Raw genomic sequence first — 12,046 nt, 5'->3', positions numbered from 1 at the left:
AAAACTGTCCTGAGAAACAATAAAGTCCCTGTGACCTGGACGTCAGACGCTCCGTGGAGGATGTACGAGCAGTGACCGCACGCCACGGGGAGAGAGAGAGAGAGAAAGAGGCGCCGCTGCCCGGGCGCATCATGAGCAGCACGGCGCCGCTCCTGGTCACGTTTACCGTGTGTTCTCTCACTCCGCGCACAAACGATCTGACCAAAAACCTTCTCCCATGTTTGTCTCGTCTCATAAACGTAAACTCGTAAACGTCTCGTCATGTTCTCGTCCACAAAGAGCTCATTTCAGCTCGTTATCGTCACGTTATCGTCATTAAAAAAAGGAGCGTCAACGAATAGATATCGTTATCGTCTTCGTTGACGAAAACAACACTGGATTTAGCGAATTATTCTAACCTTAGTAATGATTAAAAGGTCATAATAAAAACGAATATGTAGCTTTCTTATGAGAATATGGAGCCAAAGTTATTACAGAACCAGTACAAATCTGGGTTGTAACAGAAGAAGTATGTTTAACCTCTTAACTCCCACCTGAACTGAGAGCATTTTCTCCAGTTCAGCTTTACCCAAATCCTGTAGGCCAGTGTAACGCTGCATTTGAAAGCTAAGATCTACAAAACTCTACAAAACTCTACAAAAAATTTTTTCCATCATTTTTTTGTGGGTATTCAACTTATTTTTGTAACTGTTTTGTATTTTTTTTTCCTTAATTTTATTTCACTTTTTGTCATTTTTTGTGAAATTTTTTGTCATTTTTTGGTCAACTTTTTGTACATTTTTGTACATTTTTTTAAATCATTTTTTCGTCAATTTTTCGTCACTTTTTTGTCACATTTCCATCATTGTTTTCGTCTGTTTTGTTGCTTTTTCACACCTTTTTTCCAGATCGGATTGGGGTAAAGCCAAACTGCAGAAAATGTGCTCTGTTCAGGTGGGAGTTAAGGGGTTAAGCTGTGGTGGAAAGTCAAAATGATGCCTCTTTGCCGCCCTCTTGTGGAGAAAGGCAAGAAGCCAAACTGAGATTTAAGAGTTTAATCTCACACGGTGCATAACAGAACTGTCCTGTGTCTGATCGTGTGTTTCCAGGTCGCTCGTACAGCGTTTTCTCTCAGCGCATGTTGAACCAGTGTCTGGAGTCTCTGGTGCAGAAGATTCAGAGCGGAGTCGTCATCAACTTTGAGAAGACGGGACTGGACCCACCTCCGCTCGAGGGTGAGGAGGGACTGATCCCACTCAAACTATGTTTATTTAAGCCGTGTGTTCAGACTGGCTGCAGGTTTAGCCTTTGTCAAATACTCCTTCCTCGAGAAAGTAACCAAAATAAACTGTAAATGAAAGGTTTAGTTTCTTTTTAAGTGTTTTTCAGGCTGAACAGTTTGGTTTAGCTAAAGAAAGGTCAGAAGTTTTTGTTGCCCTGGGGCAGATGTGGAGCCCCTTTGTCTTCCTCCACTAACCAAGCGAGATTCTTTAAATGTCCCGTTCAGGAGTGTCTCTTGTATTAATAACTATTCTTGTATATTTTGCTTCCCGTTTCCTCCAGACGCCCCGGTGGAGCCCGTGAAGCCGGGCCCTCAGTCGTGGCACTGCTGTCACAAACTCATCTACGTCAGACCCAACCCCAAAACTGGCGTCCCCATCGGACACTGGCCAATCCCTGAGGCCTTCTGGCCCGACCAGAACTCCCCCACTCTGGTGAGGACTCTGAGTGACGTGTTAGAACCAAGTCTTCAGGCAGTTTCTTTATCATTTATAGTTTTCATGAACGGGACTTGAGAGCAAAAGTTAAATCTCTTATGGCCTGATTTACTCGGCCAGGTGTTGAACTGCAAAAGCTTCTTAAAATGAGAACATACGACTGCTTTTTGCACCGGATTTATCACTTAGAAACTGTTCATATAATTCTTGGAGCAGTTAAGTTTACAGTACCACTTACAGTACTTACTCACTTACTTACTTACTTACTTACTTACTTACTTACTTACTTACTTACTTACTTGATGAGTGAACTATGACATTTTTAGCATTTCTAAGAGACAAAAACCTCAGCTGCATCTGCTTTACGCACCACTTTAACTATCTCATTTTCACACATCTGCAAACACTTACAGGATTTCCGCTGGACTTTAAAAAACACTGACAGTTATTTAAATGAATTGTGCCAAACGAAAGGCTTTAAATAACAGTAAAAAAGCATTAAATTGGATTCGATCTGGCATTGAATCTTAATTTATTGGAAAATAATGGCATTGCTTGACGTGGCCTAAACACCGTCAGCTGCAGTTTTGGCTGAAATTGTAGTCAATGTTTAGCTCAAAGGTTTCCTGTTCGATGCAATGTTTGCAAATCTTAAGAACTAATATATGCACAGATTGATTTATTTGTTTTTTGTTAACCCGTTAACTCCCACCTGAACCGAGCACATTTTCTCCAGTTGGGCTTTACCCCAGTCCAAAAGCTTCTGGAAAAAGCAACAAAACTGAGACGAAAACAATGATGGAAATGTGACAAAAAAGCGAGAAAACATTGACAAAAAGTGACGAAAAAGTGGAAAAAATTTCACAAGAAATTGACAAAAAATGGACAAAAAAAGACAAAAAAAAAGACAAAAAAGTGACAAAAAATTACAAAAATGTGATAAAAATGTGACAAAAATTTGACCAAAAAAATGACAAAAATGTGACAAAAAATGTGATAAAAATGTGATAAAAAAATGACAAGAATGTGATAAAAAAAAATTACAAAAATATGACAAAAAATTACAAAAATTGACCAAAAATTACAAAAAAATGTGTCCAAAATGTGATTTTTTTTTTTTTACAAAAATGTGATAAAAAATTTAAAAAATGTGACAAAAAATGGCAAAAAAGATACCAAAAATTGACAAAAATGTGACAAAAAATTACAAAAAAAATTGACAAAAATTTGATAAAAATTTGAGAGAAAAAATTCCACAAATTGACAAAAAAAGGACAAAAATGTGATAAAAATGTGACAAAAAAAGGACAAAAAAAAGGACAAAAAAGTTAAAAAAAAAAAAAAAAAATGAGTTGAATACCCAACAAAAAAATGATGGAAAAAAAATCTGATGACGTGAGGAAAAAGATCCTCTCGGTTCAGACGGGAGTTAAGAGGTTAATTACAGTATGTCATTGAAACGGCATTAAAAAGTATACACTTGTATTTGCTGGCTTAAATCAGGCCCTTACTCTCCTGCAGTAATCATGAAAGTTCCCCTCTCTCCTGTGCAGCCCCCGCGCTCGGCCCACCCTCACGTGCGCTTCTCCTGCGTGGACGCCGAGCCCATGGTCATCGACAAAGTCCCCTTCGACAAATACGAGCTGGAGCCGTCGCCGCTCACTCAGTTCATTCTGGAGCGGAAGTCCCCACATTCCTGCTGGCAGGTGCGAACCGCCTTCACCTTCACTCTCTGCAGCTTTTATCATCACTGTGCATTACGATTCACCCCTCTGTCGCCCCCTGCAGGTGTTTGTGTGTAACAGTGCCAAATACAGCGACCTCGGCCAACCCTTCGGATACCTGAAAGCCAGCACCGCGCTCAACTGTGTCAACCTGTTCGTCATGCCCTACAACTACCCCGTGCTGCTGCCACTGCTCGGTATGAGGAACATCTCTCTCGTCTGAATTACTGAGAAAAACATTACGAGACGCGTTCCTGTTGCACGAGATTCCAGCTGAGGCTTAACGTGACACTGTTTCTGCTTTTCCCTCCACAGACGACTTGATAAAAGTGCACAAATTCAAGCCAACGCTCCAGTGGAGACAGTCCTTTGAGAACTACTTGAAAACTATGCCTCCTTATTACATCGGGGTTAGTAGATCGAATGTTTAATATTGAAGGTGCGAGTGTTAGTTTTGATATAAATGAAATGTTTTAGGCAAGATTTTCTCACTTGAACATAGCACAGACTTGTTCCTTTGGTGTTTAATTTAAGTTTAGTTTCAAGTTTAATGGTTTTGTATCGCCCAATATCACAACAGAAGTGGCCTCAAAGGGCTGCACCAAACATTAAGGCAATAAAACAGAGCAATAAATGTGACAATTAAAAGTTCAGGTGAATCCAGGCAAATATAATGTCCAATAGGAGGCAGCGACGAGTGGCGTGGGCGTCCCCCGTCCTTAGACTCTCCAGCACGGCGAGGAAAAACTCAAAAACCCGGCAGGAGAAAAGAGAAACCTCGGGGAGAACCACAGAAGGAGAGATCCACTCCCATGGACGGACAGGCTATAGAGACCCAGGGCGAAGGATCCCTCAGCAGACGGGCCAAGATCACAGACCGTCCAGTCCTCAGATTTCAGAATGCAGGTTCCTCCGTTCACCCGGGTTCCTCCGTTCGATCTAGACAGGCACTCCCGAGGGGGGGGGACAGGAGACACCATGTGAATAGTGATGAACAGACTACAGATAAATTAAATATTGTATCATGATAAGACAAAGTCTGCAGTAAGAAGAAGAGGACAGCGCTCAGTGGAATTCAATTTAAACAACATGAGGCTCTTTCAAACTGTGTCACTGGACTTTCAGAAGACTTGGCCTTTTAATCCACTTTTAATTTCTATTTAGAGGCTTTAGTCGTAGTGTTAGTGTCACATTTTTCCAGAGTGTTGCTGATTTCTGGAGATTTTTTTTTTGTAATTCATGCAGTTCTTATATTTGAAGAGTTACGTGGTGCTAGGCTAGTGCAAGGCTCTTTACTGGGAGAAGAGTCTTTGGGATCCGTTCATTTCAAAAAGCCGTTCAAAAACTGGCTCTTTTTGATATAACATTTTAATAACGCCAGCCAGAAAACTCACAATATATAAGTCACGATCGATAAAAGGCACACATGTAAAATTATAATGGGACTGATGCTTTGACAAAACGTGAAATCTTGGGCCACAACTGATAAAAAGAGGCCGAAACTGTCATCATTTTTAGCGCATTTAGCTTTGACTTTAGTGCGAAAAGCTTTCACTTGTGATTCTTGTGTTCATTCAGGAGAGTTCCGGCTCTTTTCACTATTGAGATCCGGTTCGAACCGTTCAAGAGCCCCTCTCAAAAGAGCCACTAAGTCATGAACGTCACATCACTATTCCTGAGGTTTTGTCCTTGAGCGCACTAGCGATTCCCGTAATATTTTTAAGTTTACCCCCTTAACCCCCACCTGAATCGAGCACACTTTTTCAAATCTGGCTTTACCCATATCTAAAAGCTTTTTAGAAAAAGCGGCAAAAGAAACGAAAGAGGGACAAAAAACGTGCCAGAAAAGCAAGATAATGAAACAATAACTACTATCATGTCTAAAACCAGACCAAATCTACTCAAACTTCAGATTTAATCTGTTAATTCAAGTAGATTTATGTCATTTCTTCCTTAAAACCAGTGTTAATTAATAAACATATTTTATTTTAGTTTTAGTCTTAGTTTTAGTCTTTTGACTAAAATGTAATTTAATTTTAGTCAAGATTTAGTCCAAAAAAACTTTTCAATTTTAGTCTAGTTTTAGTCAACTAAAATTAAAACTAATTTAGTCGACTTATATTTATAATGTTCATTATAATCATGTTTAATGTTGTTCCTCTGCTTCATGGAGCTGCTCCACATGAACAAAGCTCAGAGCTGATCCTTTGGCAGAGAATTTAAATGATCTGAGGCTCTTTCAGACGCTCAATAGAAGTTTGGATGATTTTAGTCTCTCCCTTTCATTTTTATTTAGTCTTATTTTAGTCGACTAAAATATCTGGACATTTTAGTCTCATGAGAAACTTTTAATTTAGTTTTAGTCCAATTTTAGTCGTCAAAAATAACACTTTGACTAAAATTAATACTAAATATTTTAGTCAACGAAAGTAACACTTCTTAAAACGATGATTCTTTTTCCAGTGCACTTCTTTCAAATGCCAGTGTTGTGCATAATATATGACCTCATTGGGTTTATTCAGTATTTATACTTTGTTTTCGCCCATTTAACTCTATTACACAAATCAGAGAGTACTTTTAACATGATTAATGTTTGTCAAAATCATCTTGAGGTTAAATCAGTTTTAGTCCGATTTAAGTCAGTAAAGCGATTGCTGTGAAACAAATAGGACGACAGATTAACATGGGAACTTAATAAATTGTAAATAACTTCTAACTTCTGCTTTGTTTTCCCCCTGCAGTCATTGAAAAAGGCGCTAAGGATCATGGGAGCTCCGAACTTGTTGGCCGACAACATGGAGTACGGCCTGAGCTACAGCGTCGTGTCTTATCTGAAAAAGCTCAGCCAACAGGTCCTTTTCTTTTCTCTACCATCTAACTGTGTGTGTTTTCTCCAGTCACGCTCACTCAAATCGATCTTTCCTTCCAGACGAAGATCGAGTACGACCGGTTGATAGCGTCCATCGGGAAGAAGGCGCCTCCGGACGCGGGGATAAAGGTGCGGTGGAGGGGCGGCGGCGCGGCGGCGTTGGCCCAGAGGAGAGAGTTCATCCAGAGGCTCCAGAGTCTGACGGGAGAGCCCCCCCTGCCCATGGAGCTCAACCCCAAAGAGTTTCAGGGCTTTCACCTGGCCCTGATCAACAAGGTACAGACAGACGGGACGGTGAAAGAGCATTCTCATTGTTCCTCTCCTGCTCTTTCCTCATTGGAGATTAGCTGTGCCCTGATAGCCTGGGTATCGCCATCTGGGGATCACAAATTCATTTTCTCATAGGAGAGGTGTGGTTTACGATCGTCCAGTCGTTTATTGGGCGCTACGAATGTCTATCATTATGAGTCTGAACGTAGCCATAACCAATCGTATCATGGTGTCAGATGACGTCTGACAAACCCACTGTAAACTTTCGAGCTTAACTATTTAGTTTACGGTCTGAAGTTTGATCAAAAGATGGAGTCGCTGCTGCCGGATCTGTAAATAAACTTTTTAAAAATCCGTAAACAAACTACAAGCTTCCGTATATCGAATAGCGCGTCATCGTCTTGCCGTCCCTCCTCGTTCTGTGATTGGTTCCCAAATCCATGCGAAAATTTCGGCCATGGTCCCCAGGCTGCTGTGCATTTCCAAATGATTTGAGCGCACACAGCAGCCTGGGTATTCTCAGGCTAAGTTACTGATGGAAAGACACTGGGACATGTTAAAAACATCACGTTGTATGTAAATACTTGACTGGAGGAAATGCATGTGTTCATTAAGTAACGGCAAGCATCAAAAAACAACAGAAAAAAAAGTATTTATACGAAAGACAAGCCTCATTAAAAAAAAAAAAATGTACTTAGTGTTAGCTTTTAGCTTCAAGACAAAAACATCTACAGCGATGAACACGGAAGTTTCAAAATCAAATTCCCAGATCTCGATAATCAGCATGGAACTGTCAAATTGTCAAATTTACAGTCTATTGGAAAGAACGGTGCCTAGATTTTGACGAGACAGGAAGTTGTGTACAGGCTCCTTTGCACATCACAGTCGAGTGTAAAAACAACATGTTTTTATTGGCTTTTTGAGCGATGGTTCTTGTGTCCTCTTCATCAGCTTCATGTCCTCCTCGGCTGCAGCACTACAGTATTTCACCAGTGAATCAAAGCCATCAAACTCCCCTTTCTCACAGAAACGGTGATAAATCTGTCTCTCTCTCGGTCTCGTCCTCAGGGTCTGAAGCCTCAGAGTTTCAGGAACCCGTACGACGTCCCGCGCTCGCACCTGCTGGACCAGCTCAGCCGCATGAGACGGAACATCCTCCACACCAGCACCTGCACGCTCCGGGGCCACGACTCAGGTGAGGGATGTGGATTAAAGAAACGCTGCAGCCGCTCAGGGGTCATCACAAAATAAGCTCTTCCTTTTCGTGAGCTGAAAACCTCAAGTAAAGCTGCACGTCACAAAGTGTTACCAGCACTGAAGCTGCGTGAAAACAGAAATCAGAACTGAGCCTACTGTGGCTTTGACCCTTTAGTTTGCTCAACCGTTTGATAGAGCACACTTTATTGAATCATGTGTTGTGTTTCTAATTTTGCCTCTACCATTCTCTACCAAGTGTGTAATACTCAAAATATCCAGTTTAGATAAGGATTGGCCTAGTTTGGATTGGTTTATGCTGGTTTGGACTGGTTTAGATTAAGTTTAGACTGGTTTAGATCAAGTTTGGACTGGTTTAGATCAAGTTTAGACTGGTTTAGATCAAGTTTGGACTGGTTTAGATCATGTTTAGACTGGTTTATGCTGGTTTGGACTGGTTTAGAACAAGTCTAGACTGATTTAGATCAAGTTTGGACTGGTTTAGATCACGTTTGGACTGGTTTAGATCACGTTTAGACTGGTTTATGCTGGTTTGGACTGGTTTAGATCATGTTAAGATTGGTTTAGATCAAGTTTAGATTGGTTTAGATCATGTTTAGACTGGTTTAGATCATGTTTAGACTGGTTTAGATCATGTTTAGACTGGTTTAGATCATGTTTAGATTGGTTTAGATCACGTTTAGACTGGTTTAGATCATGTTTAGACTGGTTTAGATCATGTTTAGATTGGTTTAGATCACGTTTAGACTGGTTTATGCTGGTTTGGACTGGTTTAGATCACGTTTGGACTGGTTTAGATCATGTTAAGATTGGTTTAGATCAAGTTTAGATTGGTTTAGATCATGTTTAGACTGGTTTAGACCACGTTTAGACTGGTTTAGATCACGTTTGGACTGGTTTAGATCATGTTTAGACTGGTTTAGATCACGTTTAGACCGGTTTAGATCATGTTTAGACTGGTTTAGATCATGTTTAGACTGGTTTAGATCATGTTTAGACTGGTTTAGATCATGTTTAGACTGGTTTAGATCAAGATTATACTGGTTTAGATCCAGTTTGGACGGATTTATGCTGGTTTGGATTGGTTTAGATCAAGTTTGGACTGATTTAGCTCAAGTTTAGACTGGTTTAGATCAAGTTTGGACTGGTTTAGATCAAGTTTGGACTGGTTTAGATCAAGTTTGGACTGGTTTAGATCAAGTTTGGACTGTTTTAGATCAAGTTTGGACTGTTTTAGATCAACTTTGGACTGTTTTAGATCAACTTTGGACTGGTTTAGATCAAGTTTGGACCAGTTTATGCTTCTTTTGACAACTTTTAAACTGGTTTAGACCAGGTATAGTTTGGTTTATACTGGTTTAGACTAGTTTTAGGCTAATTCAGATCAGTTTTGGACCGGTTAAAACAAAAACAAAAAGTCGTTTGCCTCCCAAATGTTTAGAAATGTTTTTTTAATTTTTTTTAATTGTTGTGGGAAACATTAAAGGGTCAAGATTGTTTTCATATTGACTTTATATCTGTGGCGTCTCCAGACCAGCTGCACAGCGTCCCGATCGCTCAGATGGGGAACTACCAGGACTTCCTGAAAGCTGCTCCTCAGCCGCTCCGAGACGCCGACCCCGAACAACCCAAGCGGCTGCACACTTTCGGAAACCCCTTCAAACTCGACAAGAAGGTACGAGTGTTTACTTACCAACAACACTACCAACTTCTTTTCCTTGTAGTTCAGGCAAAAACATGATTAGACAAGATCTAACCACAGTCTAGGCTTGGTGTTAAAGCAGATCTAGGTCAGAACGAGAGTAGAACTAAACAGGCCCAAATTAGGGAAAGGAGGAGAGTCTTATTTGTGAGTTCTGTGTTTTTCACATGACACAAGTTACCAAAAGGAACTATTTTTCTTTCACTCCGTACTTTATGGTATGGAATATATAGCCACAGCTTCCCTTGAGTTAGACTGAAAGAAGCACAGCTGCACACATCTGCCCCAATGCACCCTCTGACCACAAGCAACCACTCACTCGGTCCTTCCCAGGCTGAGCTTCCGTCCGAGTTTCACATTCATAAAGTGCTTTGGGCCCGACCAGACTCAAATAATAATTGCACCTTATAATTTGATCCTATTTAAACAGAGATTTACATTTTACATACAGCACCAGATTCTCATTGAAGGCATTAAGCTGTGAATCAACACATGGGATTTACATTTACATTTCTTTTCATGTGCTTTGTTCCCCTTTTGTCTGTTTATAAATGATCCCGGTCTTACACACTGAAAATGGGCCTATAGATCTGTCAGTGACTCCATTTACAAGAAACCACAGTCCTGTTTAAAAAGGAATAATCAATCCCAAATTAATCTTCTTTATAAATATAAAACCCATCATTAAAAGTAATTTGTGTGACGTGTTTGGTTCAAGTGCTGCCCCCTGCTGTCCTGACTGAATTCTTCAGTTCATTTTTGGCCTCTGCTGTGGAGCACTGCTGTCTCATTAATATCGTATCGTCCTGCAAAATATCAAATCTATAATGCAAATAGCAGAGGTGGGAGACTCAAGTCAAATGACTGGACTGGACCTACAGCGCAGACGGAGCCTCCAGAATGGGGCTGAAACAATTAATCGATTACGAAAAAAGTTGTCAACTATTTCAGTAATCGATTAATCGTTTTCTAGCAAACACAGACTAAAATAGAGCAAAAAAGACCCGACAATTATGTATTTTGGATGAAAACCTGCTTTGTTTTTTAAAGTGAGGGTCTGCAGTGTTTTGTACATTATAAATTTCATTAATATCTGTCTTTGCCTCGTCCAATCAGAAAGCAGAATTAGAACAAAGAGCCTCCTACAAACGTCTACTTTAAGTTTACTCCATCAACATGTCCTCAAGCGGCGCCACTTTAGCTTTATGTGGTCAAAAAAATGAAGAAATCCAATGTCCATGCACCTTTCACAGCCAAGCGATTAATCGATTAATCGTAAAAATTATCGGTAGATTAATCGATTATCAAAATAAGTTAGTTGCAGCTCTATTCCAGAACGACAATGTAAGAGCTGATTAATCAACAGGAATTTTGGGGCTTTTCGATGTTTTAAAGAATTAACACAAAGTTTACAGCATTTAGTGACTATTTTACACATCCGCACACAGCCCAGTGACAGCAGGACTGAAGGCTACGCGGAATCTATTTTGAGCAGGGGCGAATCCGAGTATACAGGGGCTGGGGCAGTACAGGGGAACCACTGACAGAAAAACTGCCAGAAACTAACAAAAATAAGACTGCAGGGAAAAGCAGCTCATGTTTGAAAAATCAACCATAAACCAATCCAAATTCATGAGATTTTAAAAAATTACTATATCTTGATAAAGCACTTGTTATTTTTAAGATTAAACACATTTCGAAAAGTCGACACGCTGGCGTTTGTGACTTGAGGTGACTTGCCGGCTAAAGCAAGACTTGACTTGACTTGAGCCCATGACCGATTGACTTGGACTCACTTGGGACTTGGACCTTCACGACTTGGACTTGACTGGAGACTTGCATTTAGTGACTCACTCCCACCTCTGGCGTCTAGTCTTAAAATTAAAGAAAAAAGCGATGCGCTAAAAGAGCGTTTCCAAAGTTTTGACACTGTAACAGTAATGTCGCTTCCCTCCATTCCTCTGTCGTGATTGGTTTTGATATTTGATAGTACGTTCTATAAATATCTCAGGCCTAAGACCCACTGGAAATAGTTAGATTAAAATTTCTAGCTCTAGTTGACTAAATAAAATGTCTTTAGTCAACTTTTAAATATATACTGTAACATGAAGCTTCTCCCACATTAACAAAGCACAGACTTGTTTTACAGTGAATTGAAATATGAGGCTCTTTTGAACAGTGTAACTACTAACGTAAAGCTAACAGAGCTAACGTAAAGCTAACAGAGAGCAAACGTAAAGCTAACAGAGAGCAAACGTAAAGCTAACAGAGAGCTAACGTAAAGCTAACAGAGAGCGAACGTAAAGCTAACAGAGAGCTAACGTAAAGCTAACAGAGAGCAAACGTAAAGCTAACAGAGAGCTAACGTAAAGCTAACAGAGAGCGAACGTAAAGCTAACAGAGAGCTAACGTAAAGCTAACAGAGAGCTAACGTAAAGCTAACAGAGAGCTAACGTAAAGCTAACAGAGAGCTAACGTAAAGCTAACAGAGAGCTAACGGAGAGCTAGCGTAAAGCTAACGGAAAGCTAACGGAGAGCTAGCGTAAAGCTAACGGAGAGCTAGCGTAAA

At 40.2% G+C, this 12,046-nt stretch overlaps 1 protein-coding gene across 2 annotated transcripts in view; it reads left to right on the top strand.

Moving 5' to 3' along the window:
- ints6 (integrator complex subunit 6) overlaps positions 1 to 12,046 on the top strand; it is a 57,794-nt gene that overhangs the window by 34,903 nt on the left and 10,845 nt on the right. For both annotated transcript variants that reach the window (XM_079563396.1, XM_079563397.1), the window contains exons 6-14: positions 1,089 to 1,214; positions 1,543 to 1,694; positions 3,251 to 3,403; positions 3,486 to 3,618; positions 3,737 to 3,831; positions 6,163 to 6,273; positions 6,351 to 6,566; positions 7,629 to 7,755; positions 9,308 to 9,450. In XM_079563396.1, the coding sequence (XP_079419522.1) occupies positions 1,089 to 1,214; positions 1,543 to 1,694; positions 3,251 to 3,403; positions 3,486 to 3,618; positions 3,737 to 3,831; positions 6,163 to 6,273; positions 6,351 to 6,566; positions 7,629 to 7,755; positions 9,308 to 9,450 (1,256 nt within the window). The remainder of the gene's footprint in view (positions 1 to 1,088; positions 1,215 to 1,542; positions 1,695 to 3,250; positions 3,404 to 3,485; positions 3,619 to 3,736; positions 3,832 to 6,162; positions 6,274 to 6,350; positions 6,567 to 7,628; positions 7,756 to 9,307; positions 9,451 to 12,046) is intronic.

The sequence above is a fragment of the Gobius niger genome, assembly GCF_951799975.1.
Source record: "Gobius niger genome assembly, chromosome: 9".
NCBI classification, from domain to species: domain Eukaryota; kingdom Metazoa; phylum Chordata; class Actinopteri; order Gobiiformes; family Gobiidae; genus Gobius; species Gobius niger.
Note: the sequence above shows the minus strand (reverse complement) of the source record. Positions and strands in the feature narration are given on the sequence as shown.